We start from the raw sequence: 26,707 nt of genomic DNA, 5'->3' as shown, positions 1-26,707 counted from the left end.
AATAAGAGAAAACTTTTGACAGACTGATTGCATATTCTCTTTATCATCTATGGATGAAGAAATCAGGGAAGAAAATCTACAAAAGACGACGCAAATTCATGAATGAATACTAAAAGCACCTTGCTAACAACATCTATACAATTGCAGATATGGGAGACGCAGAGAAAGAATTTGCTATGGTTAGGCACAAAGTCACAAAGTTCGAATTTTTACCGCTTTCCTGCAAATGCCATGGGAAGGAAAAGGCCAATTCATTTGTCGTTGTTGTTGCAACAGAAATCCAAGAGAGGGATACGACGGTTTCGAATGACTTATCGAATAATAAAGTTTTCAATGCATCTCTGTCTGAAAATCTCATTTAAATGAGATAAAATGTTGATGCATCGAGGTTTTTTGCTATTTCAATTTGAGCCGTTAAAAAAATGCATTAGTCTAAAACCCTTTTACGGTTGGTCTCATATGTATATTTCACTACATACATGTAATTATACATGATTTAAATATTCCATTCAGTGTAGGTGACAAATTTCTTTCATTGCTCGTACTGTTATTCTAACCCCCTCCCCCCAATGAGCAAACTTCGTCAGTGATACCCGCATGTATTGCATGCCAGACCATGAAATCAAACGAGAGAATGAGCACGATCGATAATCAGGCGATTTTCCTCAGGAAATGAGATGGCGGATGTAGTTTCATTTATCCACATTTCCAGACGTTTCAAATGATTTTCTCGGATTACACCTACGGTTATACACGACGAAATAGCCTCATCGGCTATAGCGGATAATTACTGAAGTAATTATCAGAACGGTAGACAGAGTACGGAACACGGAAAAGTGGGCAGAAAATTCCCTTGGCACTTAGGTCTTTCACGTTCCACGGACAGAACTTCCATCCCTAAGTTCCTCAAATCGGTCAGTAATGACAGACCACGCACACATCATAGATTGCCGAGTAAGTGAAATAGTATACGGGAAAAGAGTATTAGGCTTGAGATATGCATCAATGACGTAGACATACTTGACTGAATGTATTAGAATCAAACGTCAACGATGGAATCATAAGTTTTGTAAGAGAACCCTGAAGGCTTTCAAAACCGTCAACAAAAGAAAAATCCTACTCTGTGTTTAACAAAGCGTTTGCAGTAGACTAGCTAACATTTGCATTAGGGAACTAATTTACAGAACACCATTCGTCATGATTGGCAAGCAAGAACGACCCCGGTATCAAAGCTATCGTAGACCTTACCAGAATTTCCAGTTTAACGAATGGGACGTGTGGCCTCATAGCGCCCAGCAAGTATCGGCACGGGCTGTGGGGAAGCACCTTGTGATAATCGTCGCACTTAGTTTTAAAATTGACGCACTTTTTAATAAACTTGGTATAGAATGTCGAAGGACGAACAGACCAAATTATAACCATCATCCTAGTCAATGACGGAAGTGATATTAATAATAATAATAATAATCATAGTAACAATAATAGTGATTACAATAATAATAAAGATGATGATTGAGACAGGTTTTCACAAGGATATCATTACAAAGTGCGGCAAATATGACAGTGTGACGATTATTACAAAGCGCGACAGAACGGTTTCGAACCCCGTCGAGGCCTGGATTTTGAGCTTTTGGCGACCGCGCTAAGTGGCGCTTGCTGACCATTTTATTGACTATCAGTGGGGGAAGACGGACCATAAATACTCAGGAAGGGGTGGGATGCAGTTTATCGGTACACAGGGAGGGGTGGGAGACAGACTATTAGTAGGTAGGGAGGTGGTTGTAGGGGCACATTCTACTGATTAATGGAGTTTTCATAATATTCAAGCAGTTTATTGGACTGACTGTCTTTTTGAAGTCAAAATTTTTACGTTAGGCTGTTACGTTTTTTTCTAGTTTTTGTCATGCGAATACGAAACTAGCACTTAATGGGCTATAATTGTTATTGAATGTATCGCCAAATCCCTTTTTTTGATCCTCCTCTGTTGAGTCACGAGTGTGCCTTAAAACAAAAAGTCGACTTGTTCCAGTCGGCTAAATGATACTCCCTAGTTATCACAACTAATCCACCAGTCGCTTCACATTTCCTTTTTTGTATAAAGTATATCGTTGCCAAACTCGTCAATCTTCCTTTGCATCTTCTACAGACGCACACACTAACAGAACCACAAACGCACGATCAGATGGTCAAAACAATATTTCCTTGCCTTGATGAGCTACAAAATTGGTTTCGAGGAATGGGGCTTAACTGCGAGTTACGCCACAAGGTTTTAAAATGGTCTCGATGACAGAATCGTTTTAATTAATTTTGAAACCAACCTCTTAGCCTTAGGTTGAAAAAAAATCACAGAGATAATGTCGTTATAAAATTTTATAATTGATACTAGGAGTGCGACCCTGAAAAAAATTCCAAAAAAAAAAAATGTCAGGGTGCTGATGTAATTGTTCGATCAGTGTTTCACAACCGTAATCTAACAAAGGCTATGCTCTCATAGTAGCGAGTAACTCCTTTTTCAAACACCATGCCAATGAAGGTGTTGTTTGCTTGCGTTCCAGGGATGGTAGTCAGGCAGGAGTACCCACTTGGACCCTTCCACACTCCGAGGGACCCCACCCATGATTCGCCATTGTCCTCACTCCAGCGGACGGTCATATTAATTCGGAAAAGCTTACTGGCCGGATTCGAAAAGTAAACCGTGTTCCTGTAACGAAGTAAGCTGGCAGCAACTACCGGGTCTAACAACGCTTCATCGAAGTAGATGTCAGAATGCGCAAATGATTCCCCGCCATCGTAACTCTTGGACATGATGCGACAATGGCAATGGAAATTATCTTGGTTTCGTGAAGTCATCAGTAGGTTGCCGTCGTAAAGCTCTATAAGCTGTCGAGAAGGGAGAATGCATAATCATTGTCAATCACCTCAAAAACGCGCCTAGGAGCCAAAGGTAAGCGGAGATTGCTGTCATACCTGAGATTCATCCGGCTCAAATGAACCTTGCTGAAGAATATACCCGGCAACCCTCCAGCTTGTTCCATGATCTGAAATAGAGATGAGTAATAAGAATAAACAGCAAAATCGACCGCGTATCGTGGCGAACACAACGAGAATTTGAAGAAAAGGGAGGAGAATGCCGCTAAATTGACATTTGAAACTAAGATGATTCAACCAGTTTGTCTGTTATTAATTCAATCCACTATTATGACTATTATCTCAGTCTGTGATTTAGTCATTCCTTCATTCCAAAAATATTTTAGTTTAAGTCAATGTGGTCAGTTACTTGAGTTTTCTTAATATAACGATAAATTGACTGGATCTAAATATAAAAAATCAGATCAATTTGTTTTAATTTCCATTGCATCTCGATGAAACTACAAGCCATCTGCCGCAACCACGTGCCATATCAGAAAGACCAAATAATAACCAATTACCAAGTCGGCATTGATTTGGTTTTGCATCTGACTGGATAAGAGAGTGACACGAGTTTTCTTCACCAATCAAAGAACATACAATTTATGCATGCAATTGAACATGCAATTTTAACTACCGTGCTTACCGTCGCTAACAATGCAGAAGACACCATCATGACCAGGATGAGAATGACCACACGTGATAAGCCGTCCCTTGTGAGGATCTTTCTTTTTCTAAATGAGAGCTCAAGTGTTAGACAATAATATGATGTGGCAAGGGTAATTTAGTAATATAAACTGACTCGACAAGGTAATACCTGAATACCAAAACCCGGTCCTGGTAGAAACACAGACGATCCAATCTGATCCGACAGGTTTGATGGGTTTGTCCAAGTCAGCCCAAAATCATCACTGCTGATCAGAAACGTGGTGTGATAAACACATTTGGTCGCACAATGGGAATATATGACAAAAACTCGATTTTTCTCTTCGTCTACAAAAACGGTGCCGAGATTGAGGCCATCAGGGTCTTCACCATCATCCTCAATGAACGTTGTGTTACTCCATGTCAATCCTTGATCAGTTGAACGGCGCATTGCCAGGAATTTTGGTCCCACGTCTGCAGAGTTGTACTTCCTTCCCTCAGATAACGCGATGAGGGATCCATCAGGCAGAGATTTCAGAATGGGAATACGATACGTGTTCACCCCAAGATCGCCTGAAATCAGAACGAAAAAGGGTTCATGCATGCACGATAAAGTCTTTGAGATTTGTCAGTAGTGAATTCCATTGTAGAAAAATAGAGATTATTCCATGGAAAGTGCGCACGAACGATTTCCATAAAAGTGTCAATGCATCAAAATAACGAACGAGTGAGTTTTTCGATCTATCGACGAGTGAATAAATTCAAGCACTTTTACATGGTATGATGTTTTTACTTCAAACATACTGATATTTTTCTCAAACTGACAGGCAAAGATGGAAAGTAAACGACTCTTTCAATCAGAGACACGAACGATAGTACTTCACAGTATAGGTCTCAGTATGTATGAAATAAATAACCACTTGGATTAGAGAGAATAATATCCACAACAAACCTCAACGATTGAGGTTATTCAGGGCAAAACAAATAGATATAAATAATTTGTGTTTACGTAATTGATACAGAATATAAGCCTGGTTATAATGTCGTTCCCTTCGATGCTTGATACAGCGTCTGAGCGTGCGCAGCAGGCGCTCGAGAGGAAGCGTGATTGCGATACGAGGTGTTGTACGCGAGTGAGGAGTCACGCTAAGAAAAATTCTATCCTTCTTTCTACTATATTTTTCTTCTGTCACGCGAGAAAAATTGAAACATTCAAGGAATGCGTAAAAGTAAACAAAAGCTGGAAGAAGGAAAACTTGATACTTTTTTTAACTGAAAGCTTATTCAAGTACAGTTATCCTATTGACTTACTGACTTGTTGTGAGCCTGACCAGAAAGGGTATACGCTTTTCAATCACTGTGACTTTCCAGCTTGTGTTATTGTTTTTCGCTCGTATGAGACAATTTGGTTCCATCAGTCTGAAAACACCAACCTGTCTCCGCTTGTTCGTAGTGTGGATATCCCTATCCTCTGCACAAATCTCTATAGCGCCTACGTTTGTTAGCATACATCCGCCGGATAGCGATTCGTCAGTTAGATAGCGTTATCCTTCCTTTATATGGTCGTTGCAACGTTTGCACATGCACAGATGTGTTCGCGAACCCAGCCCTCGCAAAGCTCTCCTATGCTCGCATCGCTCCCTGCTATTAGGCTAAGTAAATATTTGCTGGGCTGCTTTGGCCCAAACGAGATGATCGGTGGGAGTGATCGCATGACTGTCATGTCATGACTCTTACCAGCCCTGTTAAGTCTCATCGTGTCACGCAACATGTTTGTGCTCTTCAGGAAATTTACCTTTAAGAGACTCCACGGAAAGGTACAGAGAGTTCAAAATATGATCGAATCAAAAGTACTAAAGGGCTGAGAAAATATACATTCAAAAAACCTGAATTCAGGAACATTGAATCTTTGTGAGGCCAACTGATAGATCATGAGCAGTTTTGGTTTCGAGCAAAACTCAGTGCGAAATATGGAAAAGAAAAATAGAAATGAGAAAGATAGGTAGCTTTGGGTTGACAGGGTTAAATTTTAAAACTGATGACAAATTTCGAAAATGGAAAAGGGAAATAACTTAGGGTAACTGTTTGAGACGGACGACCTGTCAGGAAGGTTAACAAGTGCAGTCAGGCAAGGATTGTCAACGGAGATTTGAATCAAATCAAGTTATTTACCTTGCTTCCACAGAGTCACCTGAAAGTCGATTGAAGGCTCAGAACTACCGCGTGGAATCCCCTCTAGTAGGAAACCGAAAGAGTAGAACAAGAGTGATGGAAAAATATAACCTGCCATACTGACTTCCGGTAAAAGTAAGCCTCGTTTTCAGTTGTTACAAAAATATTGCATGGGAGAAGGTGAAAAAATTCGTTTGTGGCCTCTTGATTCGTTCGGTAACACTTATCTAAAATTGGAAACTAACCACTCCACCTAGAAAAAAGAAAGAAAAAAACAGGTAATACACATTAAATCCCTTTTTGATTTTTTCCGTTTGTTAAACAAATCGGTCAAGACAAATACCCGACGGTACCCCACTCGGGAAAAATTTTAGCTCCTGACCCAATCACTGCTGACCAAGCTCTGTTAGTGCTATTTATAGAAAACACATAAAATTTTTAGGTAGATTTACCGTGTATGTAGTTTGTGATATCAAATACAAGTCTTCGTGATGATGTGTAGTCCATATTTGTGATCGATCGTGTAGTTTAGATTGCGTTAAACCCACAAATGGAAGAGATGGGAGCGAAGTTTTCTTTGGAACAACAGTGGACATGTAAGCAGTGTACCTTGATAAACCCAGGCAGAAATTCCACCTGCTCCGCTTGTGGCCATCGTAAACAATCCACCGCGACATGGACTTGTCGAGTTTGTGACTCTCGTAATCCACAAACTTTAGTTCTTTGTAATAGCTGTGGATCGGATAAGGGGGTTGCTCGAAATGCTGATAGCAATGGTAAACAATGGACATGCCCTCGATGCACTTTAACGAATCCGTGGAATAGATCTGTCTGTTCTGCTTGCCAGTTCGAACCTTCTATCGTTGTTTCCAATTCTGTGAAAGCTTCAGAAAGTGAAGGGACCTCTTCAAGTCAAAGAATTTATCCCAATCTGTCGCTTGAATTACATCCAACTATTGCTCAGCAAAGTTCAGAAGGTTTGAAATGTCCTAATTGCCAAAGTTTGTTATATGACAATGTCGGAGTTCACTGTACAGTTTGCCATTCACCTTGCCCGGAAGAGGGTTTTAAACCACGACCATTCCCTAAATCTTCCATTCCTTCAGTTTCTAAAGGCCCTCTTACAGACAACTGGGGTTGTTCCCAGTGTACGTTTGTCAACGAAGGTTCTAATTCAGTTTGTGCAGTTTGCGGAAGTGATCGTGGAGTTGAGGCTAAACCCAGCACTTTGAGAGAAGATACTGACTCAACAGGTACTAAGGGCGAAATGACTATTTTGTTCCCATAGCTTCTTGAAAGGAAGATTTAATACCATTCTATTAATGTCCTCAGACCCTTGCCTGGAAGGAATGAAATATGCCTGTCAATCAATCCATCAATCAATCAATCAATCAAATACTCACCTAGGACTTTTCAGCACTAGCAAAAAAGGTTTTTTGTTAAGGCAAATTTTTCTGTCATTACTAACATTTTACAAGTGCAAATGGTTTGTTGTGGCTTAACAAATTTTGGCCGAAGTGGACAAATCTTCAGTGTCCAAAAGCCTTCAATTTTGAATCTTACATATCAATTTTGAAACTTTCAGGAAAACAGTTTCAATGCCAGTAAGGAGAACAAAACCACATGTTTAACTAACAATGGGATCTTTTAACTTGCTATCTGACAGAGACATCAATTCTTATTTTAAAAAAATGTTACTATCAATGTTGATCTAGTATCAGCACACCCTGAATTTACAACAGAAACAAGGTATAAAAAAAATTTAAGCAGGATCAGAAAGGGAGAACCCACAAATCAAGAATATGCTATTGGTCTTACCAGTCACTTTAAAGAATGAACTGCTCCAGAAGTAACTGGCATACAGACTCAAAGGAATTAGATTTAATCATTAAACCTTAACAACAGTTACATGTGACTTTTCTTGTTTGATGTAGTCAGCTAAGTAACTTTTTGGGGTTGTTATTATCACAACAACTCCTAATCAGTTATTGTTTTGTTCCAAAACATTGTCTTTGATTTATTTGATGATTTTTTTTTTCATTTTTGTAAGTGATGGTAACAAATGTTAAATTCATTTGTATAAATTCCCTTTGAAGGTCCTGGTGTGGTAGATTCTGGTTGGTCATGCACAGCATGCACTCTGGTTAACCCAATTAACACTGCGGTGTGCAGTGCTTGTGGTGCCAAAAATGATCTTGCTGTACATGATGGAGAGATCCAACAGGCATCACCCACGGCTAGTCCAAGGAAAGCAATGCAGCGTCAACAGAGTATTAATTCTGAGTCCAGGAGAATTCGGGATGAGAAACAAGCTAAAGAACAATGGATCAATATTGTGCAGTATTGTAAACATGTATGTGTAACTGTAATTGACAATAGGGGACTGTCTACATAGGAAGGGGGTCTCAAAGAACACATATGAACCACTCTTTACCAAAAACTTAACAGATAAACATATGAAAGTCACAATACAACAAACTAGCTCGCCTTCAAATATTAGTAGGACTCTGGTGCAGAATCTTCTTACTGTTAACCTCTGCCTTGCTTTAGCTAATGAACACATTAAAGTGTGTAAAGCTTACTAGTATTAATGACATATAGCACTAGGGAAAATTAGATCTCTTAGTCTCAATAACAGTATTGCTTGGATGCAGGTGGATGCTGTACATTCGAACAGAAACAGTTTTCTCTTTCTTTCCTATTTAACTAAGAAGTTACTGTGTGTCCAAAATTTAATTGTTATTATTATTTGTTCATATTAACTTTTCAGACCAAAATTGAATTTGTTGATGACTCCTTCCCACCCACTGATAAGTCTCTATACTTTGAGCCACGCCATTCTGAACACCCTCGTGTGACAGATTGGCGACGACCTGAAAACATCAAGGCATTTAGAGGAGGGCATGGTACAACATCAATTCCTTTGGCTGTATTCCGTAATCCTAGGCCTGATGACATCATGCAAGGAGTTCTGGGTGACTGCTGGTAAGTTTAATATTTGCATGTAACCCTTTCATCCAATAAAAGATAACTTTATGAGTTCCCCTACCTAATTGGTAAATAGAGAATTCAGAGTTAAAACACATAAAAAGTGGGAGTTTTTCTTAAGATTTTTGCTCTATATTTTGGCTGATCATAACCAAACTACACTTACATACATTCAATTTGAGAATTTTTTGGTATTTCTTTTCTGGGTGGGGGAAGGGTACTTTTTGGAATTGATTGAAAATACGTAGAAGCTTATTTGTTTTGTAAGGTGAAATTAAAAGAAAAAGAAATAGTAGCAACCAATTAAAAACATCATGAACTTTTGAAATTGATAATAAATATAATCTCTGAGTAGTTCTCCAGGCTTCTGATTAAAATTTGATAACAAAGCTGATTACAATAATTTTTAAAAAACTTCCCTACCCTCTAGGATTTAGACCATTAGAAATAATTGTTTCAATGGGAATTAATTGTAGAGAAGTTTAAGCAAGAAAGGAAGATTTCTGGGGTTTTTGTAAGCTTAGAATTGGTGTGAGGATTATATTTGTGGTTCATTATGTGGGATGCTTGTGGCAGACCACATCTAAAATTTGCTTAAATGTCATTGTATCGATTCATATGGAAATTGGTTACATACTTGTTAGGCCTTGTGGATGGGTGACCGCACTTAATGTATTGTGTTGTTGACCCTTTTTTAATGTCTTTATTTATCAATTTCATCATGTACTTTTAGGTGTCAGCATTAAATTTATTATTTTCCATGTAAAACCAGTCAGAGTGATTATAGATACAATGTATCAATCAACACATCCCACTTTAATGCCTGGGAATCTCTGGGACAATTCAGCAATTTTAAGATCTGGATCTTCAAGACAGCTAGGATAGGAGTATGTAGAATAAGAGGAGACTTACTACTGTAAATGGCCGGAAGTTGTTTAGAGAGAACTTGAAGGAATACATGGAAAGTGCACTGACAGTGAAGTAACAAGATCAAAATGGAAATATAATTTTCATTCCTCTCCAATAATTTGATATGTGACATTTATTATATGGCTGGCATCACTTGTGGGCAAGATGAATTGCATCGTGTGTTCTAGTTGGCAACTCAACTGGGCAAGTTTTTTTCAGCCATCCTGACCTCACGCTTGGTTAATAGCGCATATGTATTTATTATGCCACATTGTTTGAATTAATTTTATCACTATTCCATTGAAGCTTTTTTGACAATTTTATCATTTGCCAATGTTTGCAGGTTTTTAAGTGCAATGGCTGTTTTAGGTGAAAGACCAGAACTTTTGGAAAAGATTTTGATAACAAGAGAGGTACACAGACAAAACAGTTTTACACAAGTAGAATCTTTGCTTCCATTACCAGCATGTCATTACCAGCACGCCATGACACAATATACATGCTATACAACCAAATTCCTCATTTAGACCTTGTTTATTGATGATAGCTGTATTTACAATTTTTCATCATTGGCAAGAGGAAAAACTTTGGAACAGATTTAGAAGCAGCCTGGAAAGAATGAAAGCAACAATCTAACTGGGTAAACTTTTAAACCCATGTGAACTGAAAAACAAATGCAGCTGGATTTGACATTTTACTTACTTCCCTCTGTTAAGCACAACCTTGTTCATGTGTCATATCATTTTTGTCTAGATCAATAAAGAGGGAGCTTACCAAGTTCGGCTTTGCAAAGATGGAAAATGGACAATAATCTTGGTTGATGACTTACTACCTTGTGATCACCATGGACAACCAGTTTATTCACAGGTATAATCCAAAGCAAGCAGTGCAAAGTCCTTACTGATTTGTATTGTTTGTATTGTGGAGTTCAGCTCAAGAAGTCTGGGTTGTAGCCTTACTCAGGGTTGTGTTATATTGTTAGGCAAGGTACTTAATGCCCTGCAGCACCTGCTTGGGCACCAGTGATTTGCATATGGGCTGTAGATAAATTGAATGGTGGTAACCTGTGATGAACATACTCCTACACTTCCCTTTCTACTTATGGCCCAGTAAATGTAGATTTGCCAGTTTCATTTGAAGAGTTACAAACCTGTATTAGATTTGGCTCAGGGAAGATATCTAAAAAGCATTTAAGACGTTGTTTATGTGGGAATTTCAGTGAAGTGTAAATAAAAAATTCCAAAAAATGTTTAAAAACTGTTTTTCTATTGTAGGCCCGCCGACAGCAATTATGGGTACCATTGATTGAGAAGGCCATGGCCAAACTGCATGGTTGTTATCAGGCTCTCACTGCTGGACGCTGCATTGAAGGCCTGCAAACTTTGACAGGTGCACCTTGTGAGAGTTTTGTGCTGCATGGTAAGACTCATTCAGTTGTGACTAATAAGATACCTTTCTCGCATTATCAGTGCATTTTCAAGAGGGCAAGCAATGGGAGTAAAGAAAATATTCAGTTTCAGCAATATTTCTTTCTTTTCAATGGCCATCAGCTCACTACATAACTTGCAAAAAATTACCCCCACTGAGTTCAAGCTTTTGGGCCAATTAGATTAAAAATTGCATTGTTGTTGGAAAGTTTGCAAGTAGGTGGCTGTACACGTTTTGTACGTCTTTCAATTTGTGCTCATGGTGACTGAATGTAGTATTATTACAGTGGTTACTAAGTGCAGTCAATATGGAGAATTTCAGGTTTTTTAAAGAAATTTAGAAGTGAGTGTCATAGGTAATTCTTGATTGCATTGGTTTTGCTTTACCTCGCTCTGTGATTGGTCCAGAAAACTCGCGCCATTCTCTCAGCTAATAAGATGCGAAGCTAAAACCAATCACGACTTAGTTGCCCGCGTTTATCCATGCTTTGGGCAGTTTTCTTGTTTTTTACTCGGGTTTTCATTGGCTCCAAAGGGTACTTTCCCTTATTCTGATCGGCCATTAGGATTACTTTGGTTTTGGTTTTGGTTTTACGCTACTCAATCGAAAAGCGCTCTAATGTGTTACTGGTCATGGTTGTTTTTAACACAGAGCCTCAAAACCCTACAAGTGATGCAGAGGCTATTGATAAAGACATGATTTGGGCACAGCTTCTGAGCTGCAGGAGTGCAGGGTATGTGTGCAAAGGTTTCGTACTCTTTTCATGACACAGGCTACCACATATTCACCCATCCACCTTCGTTTTCAAACTTATGTTCATTTTGTATATCTACCAAAATGTAGTAAGATCAGCCCAAATGTTCTTGCAGCGTTGCATTTCAACTTACAGGTTTCTAATGGGTGCCTCTTGTGGTGGAGACACAAAGCCAGAAGAAGAAGATCTTTTTGCAGCGGTTGGCTTGCAAACTCACCATGCTTACTCAGTGCTTGATGTTAAGGATGTTCATGGCGTAAGGTAAGGCCTGTACCAGGATCTGCAAAGATCCGTGTGTGTCAATAAATTAGGGAATAAAGGGGGTAAGTTTCTAAAGAAACTGTGGTGCTGCGCGGTGGGAGAGTATAGCAGGTAATTTAGTGTTAACAACTGAGTTGAAAAAGTAAATTAGCCACCGTAGAGAGTTAAAAGGCTGACGTTTCGAGACGAAGGGCTAAGGCGCAAAACGTTAACCTTTAAACTCTTTACGGTAGCTAATTAACGTTTCCAACTCTGTTGTTAACACTAAATTACCGATAAATTAGGAAGATTGCGAGTTTTTTTTACGAGACAAGAATCTCTCAGGGTCGAATCTTCGCTTTGAAATAAGCGGGTTTTTTCCACGCTCGCGACAAATAACTAAACAGATTCCAGTTGTTTAAGGACTTACTTCAAACTACTGACAATTACATTATAACATATCTGTTAACTTGATTGTTTTGAGACAATTATGGGAGGCCAGTTCACATACAAGCTTTCCACGGTTTATTTTCGCTTTCTTTGGTATTTTTCGGCCCTGTAATTTAATATGAATTAGTTCATTGAAACTGTTTAGTAATATTCTTTTGCAGCTAAATGATATATACGATATTGTTAGAAATAAAAGAAAATTATCTCAACGGCACACAAGCGTGTTATTCCAGGGAAACTATATATAATCGAAACAATACAATTAAGCAAAAAGATTAGACAAGAACATCCTGTCGCGCCTAAATCTCCGCTCAAACAAATATTTTTACCTCTTACCAATCAACTATTCGTCTCAGTGAAAACAAATCCCATTGACATCGTATTCTTTGTATTGACTAGTACGTAAGGCTGAAATTATGACCAATGCTGTAATTGCAGACTCGTTCGTCTTCGAAACCCCTGGGGTCGCTTCTCGTGGACTGGTGACTGGTCTGATGGGTCCTCTTTGTGGAACCCTGAGTTAAGATATGATCTGATGGCCCTTGGGTCTGAGGAAGGAGTCTTTTGGATGTCCCTCGAAGACTTCATGAAGTGAGTGACTTTTTAAATTTGTTGGGCATGGAATGTTTACCAGACTAGATGAGAAGATACATTGGTTTTTGTGGAAGTCTCCGTGCAGAAAAAGTTTAAATTGCGTAACTTCCACAGTTACATTTCCAAACGATTAAAACTTTTACAAGGGCGTTAGTGTTAGTATAATTAGCAAAAAAAAAGTTAAGAAATTAAATAATCCAACTGTAACATTGTATAACTAAATTGACCTTTTGTAAATCTATGGACTATGTAAGTGTAAAGTGCGAACTGCCTGGGGTTACAGACTGACGTCTCATATTGACATTAAGGAGTAGCCATACTCTAAGTCATCTCGTGTCGCCGATAACGGAAGCAAGCTGTGGCAGTTTTTTGTCACTTTGCTAAACGTTCATTGTTTTATAATTAAACCAGAAGGCAGATAGTGAAGCATACTGCCAGGACTGATGGCAGTATGGCTTTTAGGTCTACGACGGCGTCATGCGTTATACCCATATACAAGTTTAAACATCACTTGAAAACCAGGAATGTCCATCTAGCGACAAGAATTGTTAGCATTTGAAAACCGTTCTAGGGTCATTTATAACCGTAATTTTGTTTTTTTTTTATATCCAGGTACTTTGATAGTGTAGACGTCTGTAAGATCAGAAAGGGCTGGGCAGAGGCTCGTGTCAATGGATGCTTCCCTACATTTGCTGGTCCTCCAGCCAAGATTGCCCTGGTGAATGTGTTTAACACAACTGAAGTCGACTTTTGCTTGTTTCAAGAAGGAGTGAGGTGCATAAGAACGTTTTGATGTGTTGTCACCTTTTTCCCATTTGGTTTACCGTCTCTCCTTTGATTTTCGTTTATCTTTCGATACTAGTGTTCAGAATTTTTGTTCAAGTCGGAGATAATTTTGTAGGTCCCAAAAATGTCCCAGAATAGTGCGACGTTGGTCTTTTAAGTGTTTAGATGCTAGTATGTTTGTGCATAGGCCTCTTTGCTCCCCTTTATACATGTTTGCTAATGTGGGGGGGGGGGGGGAATGCAAGTCTTTTTCATCCCGCCCTTCTCTTTTTCAGCTTTTGCGCTCCCCACCATTTCCGTCCCTTTTTCCAAATTAAAGCCATGTCTTGTTGGATCACTTTCAGGGGAAAGTCGGAGGGTAATAAAGCTCTCCTTGATCTGTCAATCATTGTGTGTCGTACATCCTCCGATACAACAAATCCCAAGCCTCTTTCACTCGTTTGCCACAGTAAGAGGCAAGTGAAGTCCAATGTATCGTGTAGCGGTATTCTGGAAGAAGGAACCTATATGATTGGTATGTATATGCATACGTGGTAAATGTGTAAAATGAATAAAGCTAAGTGCCGCTTCTGCAAATATTTTATATCTGCCATAGTATCCTACTTTTCATTTATTAGGTGTCCGAGGTTACTTTTGGAAAAAAAACAACAATAAGTATTTTTTGTTTGTTTGTTTGTTTGTTTGTTTGTTTGGTTGGTTAGTTGGAAGGTTTCTCCATGTATCTGCTCCACGTGATAGACTTACTTATAACTGATAAAGTTAAAAAGGAAATAAATGACAAATACGACAAGTGACAAATTGTTGTTAAAAAATAAATGCAACATTTTCGTTGCGAAAAAGTCTCAGAAAACTCAAGCTTCGACGGGATTTGATTTGTAGTTAATTTACTTTGTGGATTTTCTTTTAGTTTGTTCAGCCTTTAACCATTGGCAGTTAGTAGAAGCAAGTGGTAATGAAGCTATGGGAGCATCATTCGTGAAAGGACTAGTGGGTGAAGAACTTTTTCCAAGTTATGTACTCACTATTCACAGCTCCCGCGCTATCATGGTAGACCAGGTTCCAATGACAGATTACTCTTTGGCTGATTCGCTGTTGCATTTGGCTACGACAAAAGGCAAACGGCACGAGGTAGGGGCTGGTTTCATAGCACGCCTGTAAAAAACCCTTTCAAAGAAGATTCTAACTTCAAATGATAAATATCTGTACGTGGGTTTTTTCGAACCTCTAGTAGAAGCTGTTGGAAAGAAGTTATGTTGACGAATTGATTCTACAAGTGGAGCATAATGATAAAAACAATTGATGAGAAACAAAGCCAGAAAAAAGGAGTACCACAACATTTGATTAAATGAGATTTACGGACCCATGTCACGTAAATTAAACTCGCTCCTAACATGAGGTTCGTATCTCAGTCGATATTAGCCGCGCTCAACCAGTATCTGGTAGGCTAAACCCCAGTTGAATGGTCTTAGTTCTTTTCCAGAATTTAGCTTTGCTTGTGAGGATAAATTTGTTAATTCAAATCTGATGAATTTCATTTGCATTTTACATGAACGGCGTCACGTTATCGTTTTCAATCAATTCACCCTCGCACACTGTTGAAATTTAAAAGCAAAACTCTGCCTCGACCCGTGATGAATTTCAGTTTATGCAACTGATGGTTTCTATGTTTTCGATCGCGCAGTTCACCCTGACGTAGCCGGTATTTTCCATTTTAATCACGCTAAAGATCTTTTTTTTTCGAAAAACTCTCCCTCTGGTGGACTGAACTTTCGATAACGTGTGGAGAGTGAGCCAAACTGAGAAGAAGGATGATTGTAAAAAACAATGACAGCGAGGAATGAATGATATTCTAAGGTGCAGTTACATAATTTTTTTTTCTTGTAGGGAATTGAAGGAGTCACATGTTACTACATGGCACAAGGGATTGCGGGATTAATTGTTGTAGCGGAAAACCGCCGACCAGATCACCACTTGCTAGTAGAGTGTAACTGCTCAGAGAGCTTCAATGTGGTTTCATCAAGAGGAGTGCTAATGACCACCGACTGTGTCCCACCCCTTCACAAGTAAGATATATATTGTTCCATCGCCTTATTCCTCTTGGAGGGGCCGCAATATGTGATTAATGCGCAAGACTCTGAATTGAGAGGCCTGGTTTCGAATCCTGTTTGGAGTCTCTGTGTTTCGTACTTGGGGCAGACATTTTACTCTTACAGTGCCTCTCTATGCCGTGGAGTATCAAAGGCTATCAGCGGAATACCAGGGAGACTGCAGCTTGGGTATCAGAGGTGGAATAGCATCCTGTCCAGTGGTAATAGCTATGCTCCTGATGGGCCGTTAGACTCGTTTGACCTTACAGCCATTTAAGTCATATTGTGTCGTCAAAATCAAAAACGAAATGTGACACTTTTCTTCCTTGTTTATTTTGCAGGCAAATTCTGATTCTTTTGACCCAATTGGAAGGAACAGACGGTTTTGCTGTGTCCCATAAACTCAGCTTTCGCGTCATTACTGGTAATGGTTATGGAGCATATGGTGCTCATCACAATCCACAACTGACACCTGAACTATATGGACTGCATAGCGCGCGACCCTTATGACAAAAGGCTTTGTTCACGCGTTTTATGAACCTAAACCGAAAGAATAGGCCTAGCCACAAGGTGTAATACGAACCAAACCGCAATTAGTTCACAGAAATGGTTTTAAGGCAAATACTGACCTGGGAGATCTTGCGGCCTCCAGGATGATGACTTGATGGAATATGAACAGTGAAACAACATTTCCATGAGCGTCTCAAAACCCATGTTTAAAAACTAACGGCTAATCAAGACGAAGACAAAATTTCACCGAACGCCGATTAGAACTCAATTAAAAAAAAAAAAAAAAAAGGAAATCGAGTCAATCGCAGGAAATGGCGAGTGGCCAAGTCTCGATTGGGTTTAGTAGTGTATCTGATTGGTTGAGAACGTCGTGCTCCATCAATCACAAGGCGAAGAAAAGGATACCAATCTAAAACTATTTCATTTGGATTATTTCTATATTATTGTTTTTAATTCTCCTTTGGCGCAGGGTCGAATAAGTCTGCGAAAAGGTCAGGCGATTCTTTCGGGAAAAGTTGAGTCTGAAAAATCTTTCTCTTAAGTAGTTTTTAAAGTGAAAGCAATACATTTTTCATTGAATTCTTAATAGTGCAATAGTGAAAATGAGTACCCTCTAAAGGTGTTATAAAGGAGTGGTGAGTGATCTTTGGAGAGACAGGAAAAAAAAACATGCGGGTGCCAAACTTTCCTTTTTGCATTACAAACAATCGAGGTAAATTTTAGGTCAATCACAATTTATAGAGAACACCATTATTATTATAGATAGTATCATCAGAACTCATGAATCATCATTTTACACTTTATCATTTTACTTACAGATTTCTGGTTCATCAAGTTCTGTTGCTTACAGCAATTAATATAGTTAGGACCAAATGTATTTTACCACTTACTTTTCGAATAAGGTTTGATGAAGTTAATCGTACGACATTCTATAACCAGAGACTATTTATCAGGATTTTAATACTGTTCTCATTTTAAGCTATCTGGTTCCGGAGGGTTAACGGTAACATTAAAATGAAAAACGTAAACAATGGGGTCAGTGGATAGGGTGGTCAATAGATCAGGCTAGCTCAGATACTTCGAAAAATTATTTTCTTTTCATTCATTCCGATGAAGCTACAACAAGAAAAGAAAACGTAACTGTGCTGAATTGCAATCACTCTCACGTAATCATTTGTACCGTTGGTTCTAGAATGCGTACTTTCCCTGAATATTTAATTACTACATTTGTGTACCAAATAAAATCTTTCGATAGGGTCCGTAAAGATTTTTTAAAGAAAATGCGCATTGTGGATTACACTTCAGTGCGTCTGCATAACATTTAGACTGTAACATGTTCTTTCTTCTTTTTCTCTTTTTCCCCGATCGCCAATCGCCAATCGCCAGACGATGACTAAATCTCATTCATGTATTGGAAGAAGGGTCTATGTCGAAATTTCCCGCTAGAGTCGCAATACATTCACAAATCAAAATATCTCAAAACTGTTTTAAAAACAAATTTGAAGGCAAGCAACGGAGAATGTACGTATTCAAAACAAACTGATTAACTTACACTTTCGTGTTAGGTTTAGAACGATTGTTTAATTACTGTATCATCGAAACGAGAAACGGATACTAACTAACTCCTTGTGTTGCGCAAAAACTTATAGTGGTGATCTCTGTACCTGTTTCTAAAATTTTATGAAATCATAGGTAAAAATTACCTCAAATACATTGCTTCTTGTAAATTAACTTTAGCGTTCATGGCCATAGCAGACCACGAGACATCAGTTCATGGGTGATTTGCAAATTGTGACGGTGCTTTTCTAAACATGCCCCTTGAATATATATTTTTCGTTCTATTTCCTTGCATATTGCATTTCGCCTTGTTTGCAAAGTCTGTTCAATGATGATCATACGAACCGCCAGTTCTTCAGGGGTTTTCTTCATTGAATTCCTTTTCCGAAGAGAAAACATGCCTCTTGTCGGAATGGCAAAATAGTCGTTTGTCCCGTCCAAGGAATTCTCTGGACCTCCATCGCCATTTGACAAGCCCTCATTTTGCCGTTTCGCGTTACCTTCTTTACTCCCTTGACCAGCAAGTGATGATGAATCATTGTTTTCGATCTGAAACATCGCTGTTCGTTGGCGAACTGTCACTGGCTTGTTTTCGGAACATTTCCGATCAAAGATCAAGCATGGACGTACTTTTCTTTGTCGTTTGAAATGAAACCTGGACATTGATAGAAAAGATTAAACCGATGGACAGAATCAAGATGCGACTTTGAAGGCTAGACTCCCAGTCTCAAGCTTCGTGAACTGATTTTAGCTGTCAGTCCATATATTCTGAAAATTTAAACTTTATGGTAATTTATTTGTGGCTCCCACTGTCAATTATATGACGTTTGGTTTTTTATATGCTTTGAACTTTACCGCCAGGCAAGAGTAAAAGGTGCACGTCTATTTTTGATCGCCGCTGTTTTCGAAGTGCGGTTTGAACCACAGTTCGTTTTATTCCTTAATTCTATTTTTGTTCTTTATTTAAAACAATCCATCATGTTTACCGGATTTGATAAACTAACTCAGATGAAAATTTGGGTTGGTCAGTGACGTTATCGTAAAACAACCCATGTCGCAAGTAAGAACAAAACGGGACTGAACGCACGAAAACACCGCAAATAGGAAAACTTACAAAAAACAATGGACACAACATTGTTTTGAAGAAAATAAGCAAATTTTTTTAAAATTCAATGTTAAATGAATTTTACATATTCCAAATTTCGCTTGTTTCTTAGTGGTGACTTGTAACTACCAGCTTGGCAAGCTTATTAAAAAATTGAGTTGCTATCATCTTCACAAATCAAATGCAAAAAAGGAAAGCTTTAGTAAGTATCTCTACATCATCAGAACACACCCATTGTCACTTTGCGCAACAACATAACGTCAGGCAACTTTCTTCTTTTTCCTGCATTGATCACTTTGAATCAATCTAACGAAGGTATGAAGAAATGTTGAGTATTCGTTATCCATTGTAAACCCGAAAATAAATATCTTTTCTTTTGCGGCGTCCTGAGTGTTGTTCTTCTGGTTAAAAAATTATAATTTTTACTAGCCCGACGCTTATCAAGAAGATCACGGGAACATTTTCTTAACAAAAAAGACTGATATTCATTCACTTCTTTATCTGCAGTTCACATATACGATTTTCATATATTAACGGGTTTATTTGGAACTCACAGAATGACCAGCTCCCAGTTGACTTGTCAGCTTGGTTGGTAGAGCACTGCACCGGAATAGCAGAAGTCATGGGTTTAAATCCCGCACACGCCCTATTTTCACCTCTGCTTGAGTAGTGTTCAGTACTGCTAAGATCGCTTTCATATTTACGCAGTTGGTAATGTTGGTGAAGAACCCGATGGACCTAAAAATAGAGGCTGTCTGAGATTTTAAATCCTAATGGAGGAATTGTGTGTGCTGGTTGTGTCACGCATAGGACTCTCGTTTAATATTTTTCTGTATTTTCTGGCTGTACTTAAAAAATAAACAAATTACCATCTGATAGTAATCTACCATCTACCATTCTTCCAGTCGGTAGTGTCTATACGTAAGATTTTACGCCAGTAATTAACTGCGTAACCTCTTCCAGTCTTTCGTGTTTACATGTAGGATTTTACGCCAGTAACTAACGGCGTAATTTCTACCAGTTGGTAGTGTTTATATGTAAGATTTTACGCCAGTAACTAACGGCGTAATTTCTTTCAGTCGGTAGTGTTTATATGTAAGATTTTACGCCAGTAACTAACGGCGTAATTTCTCTCAGTCGGTAGTGTATATATGTAAGATTCTACGCTAGTAACTAACGGCGTAATTTCTTCCAGTCGGTATATTATATACCGTAAGATTTTACGCCGTCAGTTGACGCCTTAAAACTTACAGTATATACACCGACGCAGATAGTGGCGCAAAATCGTACAGTCTGTAGACTGTGTTAGGGCCTCTTCATATGAGCCCGGTAACCGGGCTGGCCCGGTTACCGGGACGAATTTTGTCGTCTGTTCATATGGGAAATTTCAGCCCGGTTACCGGGATGAAAAAGAGTCGAAAAGGGCGCGAAACGTGGACTGAGGCCCTGGGAACGAGTTTGAGCGCGAAATTCAAGAAAGTAAACAAAGATGGCGCCACGTTCAACAGTTACATCGTTCGCTCCCATCGTAGCGTTATCAACGCTCGTAGCTCTAGTGCTACAACTTCACGGGGTCCTTTTGCTATGGAAAATACATCAAACCAGGCAGATTGATGCAATCCGGATCGGCTTGTTGCGGAAGAAAAGTTATTTCTTCCGAAATGTAAAGCAGCTGAAGCAGAGAGATTTGTACAGAAAAAAACGAAGTTGTTGGCATAAACCCGGTCGAACTGACTTGTGGTGGAAAAACATCTGGACGGGAGTAGCACCTGAAGAATGTTGGAAAGAGAACTTTCGGATGTCAAGGGCTGCTTTTGTGAACCTGGTATCGGAGCTAAGGCCATACATTTCACCAAAACCAAAGTCACCTAACCACAGGGCATTGAGTGCAGAAAAAAAGGTTGCAGTTGCATTGTATTTTTTAAAAGACACTGGTTCCGTGAGAATGACAGCCAATAGTTTTGGAATAGGACTCAACACTGCATCAGCTGTTGTAAATGAGGTTTGTCAAGCTATTTCAAACTATCTTGGCCCGAAATATCTCCATCTTCCTGAAGATGAAGAAAGCATGAGGGAGAAGGTAGCAGAATTTGAAGCCAAATTTGGCATGACACAAGCTTTTGGTTGCATTGATGGGACACACATTCCAATTCAGTGCCCATCAGAGAACTCACAAGATTTTTTCTGCTATAAGCAGTTTTTTTCATTAAGTGTGCAGGCTGTGTGTGACTATAAAGGCTCCTTCATGGATGTTGAATGTAAGTGGCCTGGAAGTGTCCACGATGCAAAGGTTTTTGCCAATTCTTCCATCAGTGCCAAATTAAGAAGTAACAAATTGCCCTGTACATTTCAGACTCCAATTCCAGGTGGTGTCAAAATACCTAATTACCTCATTGGTGATCCAGCTTATCCATTGCTTCCTTTCTGCATGAAAGAGTATGATTCATGTACCAGTAATGAACAAGTTGTTTTCAACAACATGCTGCGTTCTGCCAGGAACCAAATTGAATGTGCTTTTGGCCGGCTTAAAGCAAGATGGTCCATACTCACTACAAAAGTGGACTTCAAACTTGAGGCAATACCAACAATTATTTATGCATGTTTTGTATTACATAATTATTGTGAGAAGCATAACATGTATGTTGATCAGGACTTGGTTGACTCGCAAATTCAACTTATGAAGGAAAATGAAGATCAGTTTAAAAACACTCCTGATCCCATTTACTCTTGTGATGTGGGAGAAGGGAGTGTTGTGAGGACAACACTCACACAATTAGTACTGAAGAATCTTTAACGTAGTACTTAAACTTTACCCTATTTACATGTATTGCTGTACTTAGTTTAATTAACTTAAGGGGGGAGACCCTTAAATACAAAATGCATGCTATGGATGACTTCTAACTGTCATATTTTGAGCTCCCTTAGTATCCTTGATTTAGTTTTTGGCCATATTTGTTCTATTGGAGGTCGCCTTCACTTTTGGTAGTCATGATCATATTTGGTAAGTCACGTAACCATAACACAAAAACCGTATAAACTCACACAGTTTACATCTTTCCCCAATGAAACAAAAGCCAACGGGTAGAGTGCATTCAGGTGCAAAATTTGTAGAATGGATTTGTTAAAATGTATGTTATTGAAGAAGCTATGACATCACAAAAACTTAATGACGTCATAGCTTTTTCAGTAATGCGAATTTTAACAAATCCATTCTACAAATTTTGCATTTGAATGCACTCTACCTGTTGGCTTTTGTTCCATTGGAGAAGGATGTAAGCTGTGTGAGTTTATACGGTTTTTGTGTTCTGGTCACGTGACTTGCCAAATATGGTCATGACTACCAAAACTGAAGGCAACCTCTAACAGAACAAATATGGCCAAAAACTAAAGCAAGGATACTAAGGGAGCCCAAGATATGATGGTTAGAAGTCATCCATAGCTACCATTTTGTAGTTAAAGGTCTCCCCCTTAATTTGCTAGCTGAACATTGTCAAGACATGAAAGATCCTAGCATATAACAACAACTTGATATTCTTGAACACAAACTAAGGCCACTTGAATGTTGGTAGTGTTCATTGACCAGCCCCTATATGATCGGCCAAAACCGATTCATATTACAGTGTAGGTACTGTAGGTGGCACTTTTCAAATTTAATTGTAACTATAAATTTCCATTTTTTGAACTAGTGTATTGGTTTCAGTTAATTACAAAGAAAAATTTTAACTTAAAATGTTTGTCTTAAACAGCACTCAGTACCAGTAGAAAAAATATAGTTGGGAAAATAACCAAGTAGAGATGTAATAAGAAATCCTTTTCTGAAACATCCTCAGATTTGTGCAATCAGGCAACTATGAATACTATAGTGAGCAATCCAACTGTGGATTATGGCCTGAATTTGTCAAACTCAGTATGAAAACTTTAACAACAACACGTACTGAGGAAGTCTGAAATTTTGTTGGATACACTAGAATGCTGTTTGAAACATTTTCTGTGGGCCAAATTATGCCAAACAAGGCTGTTTACATTTGAAAAACAATGAATAAAAAATACTTTTAAAAATAATTATCAAAAATTCCCCACTGATAACAGATTAAATCAAAACAAGGCAGGGCCTTCTCTGAGTATTAAAATTGAATTAAATATCAACAAAATGCAAATGTTGGCAGAAAAATGGAAATTGGCAGGTCAACTTATTTGCCCATAGAATAGAAAACTCTGTCAGTTATTTCCATAGCATCAAGTTGTGTTTGTATATCTATATACAATATAGATCTATTAGACAATGTCATAATTTCATAACTCTATGGTTGATAATAAAAGCTTCCACTGCTTCCTGGATCTTGCTGGCTACCATGTTGGCTAAACAGCTGGGCATAAACACCCTCAGCAGCCTGAGGTGCAACTTGCATTGGGTTTTGATAGAACAAATTCTGATTTACAGGTGCACGTACTGCATAAGGTTGTTGCAATGCTTGTGATAGCATCTCGATTGATCGACAAACTCCTGCACCTAGATCAGTCATAGCTTTACTAACACTTTCAATACTATGAGAAAAACTTGCTGTAGACTCCCGCATTGCCTCAGCAAGGTCCTTTCGAAATTGGGCATCTTCCTTAGCTTCTTTAATAATCAACCCATCCCTCTGGGCAGCAGAAAGCTTTTTTTCCAAATGCTTTCTTTTGTTGTCGATTAGCTTTGGTACACAGTTAGCTTTGCGTTTGTTACCAGGTGCCACATCGCCACTTGCACTACCCCCATCATCTCCAGGGCCTAGATCACTTGAACCAGCTGAAGTACCTGCAGTTTCCAAATCCAAACTTAAGCTGTCATCTTCTGGATTGTGACATTGGACAACTTCATTGTCTTCCAGAAAATCATCTCCTCCTACACCATAAGAAAGGGGCTCTGTTCCGGCAGAACCACCCCACAATGTTATCAGTTTGTCGTAAAATTCGTAAACAAGTTTTCCACTGCCGCTCCTACTTCCAGAAACTACAGCTTTAGAGAAACTCTGTCTGATTTCCTTCACCTTTTCCATCACTCTCTTCTGTCCTTTCGTTATCATATCTTTTGACTCTTTTACACGATGCTTTGCTTTGGCCTGCTCTTCCTTTGAACGGGTTTTGAAATCATCCGGTAACTTGAAAGCAGCCACAGGACCAAATATAGATTCATCGTCCTCATGAAGCTTCGCCATGTCCACTCGCAGTTCTTGGTACTGAATTTGTTTATCGGCGTCGAAATCAAGGTTTCTATAGGCCATTTTTGATTTGTATTCAAGTAAACAGTCGATCAACTGCCTTACCGTGTCTGTTTCCCAACGGAATCTCTTCGAAGTCAAGGTGGAAGACACTTCGCCATCCGCCATGTTTGCACGCGTTGTAGGTCGCGTGAGCTGCGTTCCGTTTAGTCAGCGTCCTTACAAGGCATGCGTAGTTGAAAAATTTTCATCCCGGTAACCGGGCTGGATTGTTCATATGGGAAAATATTTCATCCCGGTTACCGAGATCTCGGTTTCTACAACCGAGATCTCGGTAACCGGGCTGGCCCGCCTTCTCATATGAACAGATCGAAATTTTTACAAAGGAAATAGGAGTGAGGCGAGATCTCGGTAACCGGGCTAGCCCGGTCAACCGGGCTCATGTGAAGAGGCCCTTAGTCACATATTACGCCATTATCTAACTACCGCACAAGATCACTTTCTCCAGGCATCGGAAACATTTCCATTCGTCCAGTGTTCTCATAATTACCCTCGAAACAGCCAAACAATTTCTCTCAACAGCCAATGATGACACAAAATCCATCTTCCAACACACTTGCAGCTGTTCAAACTTCTGACACCGAAAGACCCGATCCAAGAGTAACACCAAACCACCAAAGGTAAAACTCAGCCATCTTTCGCAGAAAAATCGTTGTTCAATAAAAACACCTCTTAACATTGCATATCAATCAAACACGATGTCACACGAGGCGACAAAGCTTCCAAAGCTTCAAAATGTTTGGTGCGATCCATCAACAGCTCAAGCAATATTTGATGTCGAGAATGATTTCTTTATAATTAATGATTAATGTTATAAATTGTCACACAATGTAACGAAATACTAGACTGATTGTAACGCGAATAGGAAGATTTCGTGACATGATATTTCACAACGTTGTAAACAAAGTTCAACACTGATTTGCATGCGTACAGTGAACTAAATAAGGGAAAGAAACGTGTAATTGTGAAATTGCAACTAAAATAGGGTATATTACAGTACTTTGGGATTGGGAATTTACTGAACTCGTGATTGTGGGAAAATTACTTTATTTCGCAACCAGAACTGTAAAACGAAGTAGCACTGAATTGTAAGGGCAGATTGGTATTAGATCGTTAGAGTGTTAGTATGTTCAGATTGTCAGGAGTGATGGAAGAAAATAAACGCGTTTAGAAAATAAAGAAGTATACAGTCCTCTTGATTCCGCGACATTTGAATCACAATTTTTCCTCTCACTCTTGTCGTGAAGGAACAATAACCAAGATCGTGCTACAGTGCACAGAGCTCCATTTTCTCTCGAACAACTGTCCACCATTTTCACAGCATGAGTAACACGTTTACTATAGGTAATCTAATATCTTACATCTGTCCAGTATTATCGTATTTCTCATAAAGCGCGGTAAAATACACATTAAAAACACAGAAAAGCCAACATTTCTCATTCTAAAAGATGATTCCATTTTGCGAACCGCTCTCCACGAATCCCGCCAGTACTTCGTTGAAATTTCAACACCTCTCAAACCAAAGAACAAAACGACGCTCTAATTGGTGCGAGATACATACCCTGATGCGGTGATCTGATTGGTGTGAGCAACATACCATTCTCTATACGCTAACATAGAGTTATTTAAAAAAAAAGGCTCCTGTATTCCTGTATTCTTGGAATGGGAAGATCGCGTGTTATACGAATGAACGTCTGAAACGTTTGTAATTAGTTGTGCAATGTCCCAATGATGGAACACGCGTACGGTTATAAGCCACATCATGCAGGAAACTAGAAACACTCCTTTTTCAAATAAGAACATCTAATTTTGAGGTTGAACCTGTTCTTTTTTTTCAATTTTGCGATTTGAGCCTGAAAACGTCCTTAACATGTTCTTGTACTTGTGTGGTATAGCATTTCAATACACCAGTTCGAACGTGAGTTAATTGTCCTGTTTGATACAGTTTTACAATTCTTTTACCTTTGAATATAGAAGCGACCCTCATAGTCATGAACGCTACTGAACTAGTAGTTTAAATAAGGCCTGAAAAAAATTCAGTCCCGTACGGGATTTGAACCCATGACTTTTGCGATACTGGTGCAGCGCTCTACCAACTGAGCCAACAAGCTAACAGGGAGCTGGTCATTATGTTAGATCCAAATAAACATTCCAAGTGGTGAATAATGACTATAAATATATGAGAATCAGATATGTACACTGCGGTTGAGGTTTAGCCTGGGCATGTTTAGCCCAGGCAATGTTCTTCGTATGTTCTTAAAATTTTGGTTAATCTGAACGTTCTAATAAAGGTTCTTATAGAATAAATTAGTGC

The 26,707-nt window shown here is 38.9% G+C and overlaps 4 protein-coding genes across 6 annotated transcripts; 2 read left to right on the top strand and 2 right to left on the bottom strand.

Moving 5' to 3' along the window:
• Positions 1-1,845: 1,845 nt before the first annotated feature.
• On the bottom strand, positions 1,846-6,351 carry LOC131775677 (sialidase-1). 3 transcript variants are annotated; one of them, XM_059091796.2, is made up of 6 exons: positions 6,177-6,351; positions 4,868-5,977; positions 3,725-4,125; positions 3,554-3,641; positions 2,968-3,038; positions 1,846-2,880 (listed from the first exon to the last, which is right to left on the bottom strand). In XM_059091796.2, exons 2-6 carry the CDS (start codon positions 5,058-5,060, stop codon positions 2,458-2,460), a joined length of 1,176 nt encoding a protein of 391 aa, XP_058947779.1. In that variant the 5' UTR covers positions 5,061-5,977; positions 6,177-6,351; the 3' UTR covers positions 1,846-2,457. The 3 variants fall into 3 exon arrangements, with proteins under 3 accessions (XP_058947779.1, XP_058947780.1, XP_058947781.1); XM_059091797.2 differs by having other exon boundaries at positions 5,725-5,977; XM_059091798.2 differs by having other exon boundaries at positions 5,725-5,787; positions 6,177-6,312.
• Positions 6,275-18,201, top strand: LOC131775676 (calpain-15). The gene is made up of 14 exons (XM_059091794.2): positions 6,275-6,977; positions 7,821-8,077; positions 8,495-8,709; positions 9,965-10,034; positions 10,375-10,488; positions 10,896-11,040; positions 11,701-11,782; positions 11,939-12,064; positions 12,932-13,084; positions 13,700-13,861; positions 14,218-14,387; positions 14,781-15,001; positions 15,758-15,936; positions 16,302-18,201. Exons 1-14 carry the CDS (start codon positions 6,275-6,277, stop codon positions 16,468-16,470), a joined length of 2,766 nt encoding a protein of 921 aa, XP_058947777.2. The 3' UTR covers positions 16,471-18,201.
• Positions 18,202-20,584: 2,383 nt separating this feature from the next.
• LOC131800016 (uncharacterized) lies at positions 20,585-22,042 on the top strand. The gene has a single exon (XM_059117708.2). It carries the CDS (start codon positions 20,622-20,624, stop codon positions 21,924-21,926), a length of 1,305 nt encoding a protein of 434 aa, XP_058973691.2. The 5' UTR covers positions 20,585-20,621; the 3' UTR covers positions 21,927-22,042.
• A 377-nt stretch (positions 22,043-22,419) lies between these two features.
• On the bottom strand, positions 22,420-24,581 carry LOC131782392 (uncharacterized). The gene has a single exon (XM_059099123.2). The coding sequence runs from the start codon at positions 24,499-24,501 to the stop codon at positions 23,434-23,436; it is 1,068 nt and encodes a 355-aa protein (XP_058955106.2). The 5' UTR covers positions 24,502-24,581; the 3' UTR covers positions 22,420-23,433.
• Positions 24,582-26,707: the final 2,126 nt, after the last annotated feature.

Source organism: Pocillopora verrucosa, chromosome 14 (assembly GCF_036669915.1).
Source record: "Pocillopora verrucosa isolate sample1 chromosome 14, ASM3666991v2, whole genome shotgun sequence".
NCBI classification, from domain to species: domain Eukaryota; kingdom Metazoa; phylum Cnidaria; class Anthozoa; order Scleractinia; family Pocilloporidae; genus Pocillopora; species Pocillopora verrucosa.
This window is presented reverse-complemented; position numbering and strand designations above follow the sequence as displayed.

What these genes read in the sequence shown, in the direction of transcription:
- LOC131800016 (XM_059117708.2), top strand. Translation starts at nt 20,622, where the DNA reads ATGGCGCCACGTTCAACAGTTACATCGTTCGCTCCCATCGTAGCGTTA.
- LOC131775677 (XM_059091796.2), bottom strand. Translation starts at nt 5,060, where the DNA reads ATGCTAACAAACGTAGGCGCTATAGAGATTTGTGCAGAGGATAGGGAT. An exon ending in CTTCTGCATTGTTAGCGACG is followed by an intron (nt 3,039 to 3,553) that starts GTAAGCACGGTA and finishes TCTCTATTTCAG; the next exon opens with ATCATGGAACAAGCTGGAGG. An exon ending in TTGAGCCGGATGAATCTCAG is followed by an intron (nt 2,881 to 2,967) that starts GTATGACAGCAA and finishes CCTTCTCGACAG; the next exon opens with CTTATAGAGCTTTACGACGG.
- LOC131782392 (XM_059099123.2), bottom strand. Translation starts at nt 24,501, where the DNA reads ATGGCGGATGGCGAAGTGTCTTCCACCTTGACTTCGAAGAGATTCCGT.
- LOC131775676 (XM_059091794.2), top strand. Translation starts at nt 6,275, where the DNA reads ATGGAAGAGATGGGAGCGAAGTTTTCTTTGGAACAACAGTGGACATGT. An exon ending in TTGTTTCAAGAAGGAGTGAG is followed by an intron (nt 13,862 to 14,217) that starts GTGCATAAGAAC and finishes GATCACTTTCAG; the next exon opens with GGGAAAGTCGGAGGGTAATA. An exon ending in CAAAAGGCAAACGGCACGAG is followed by an intron (nt 15,002 to 15,757) that starts GTAGGGGCTGGT and finishes TTTTTCTTGTAG; the next exon opens with GGAATTGAAGGAGTCACATG.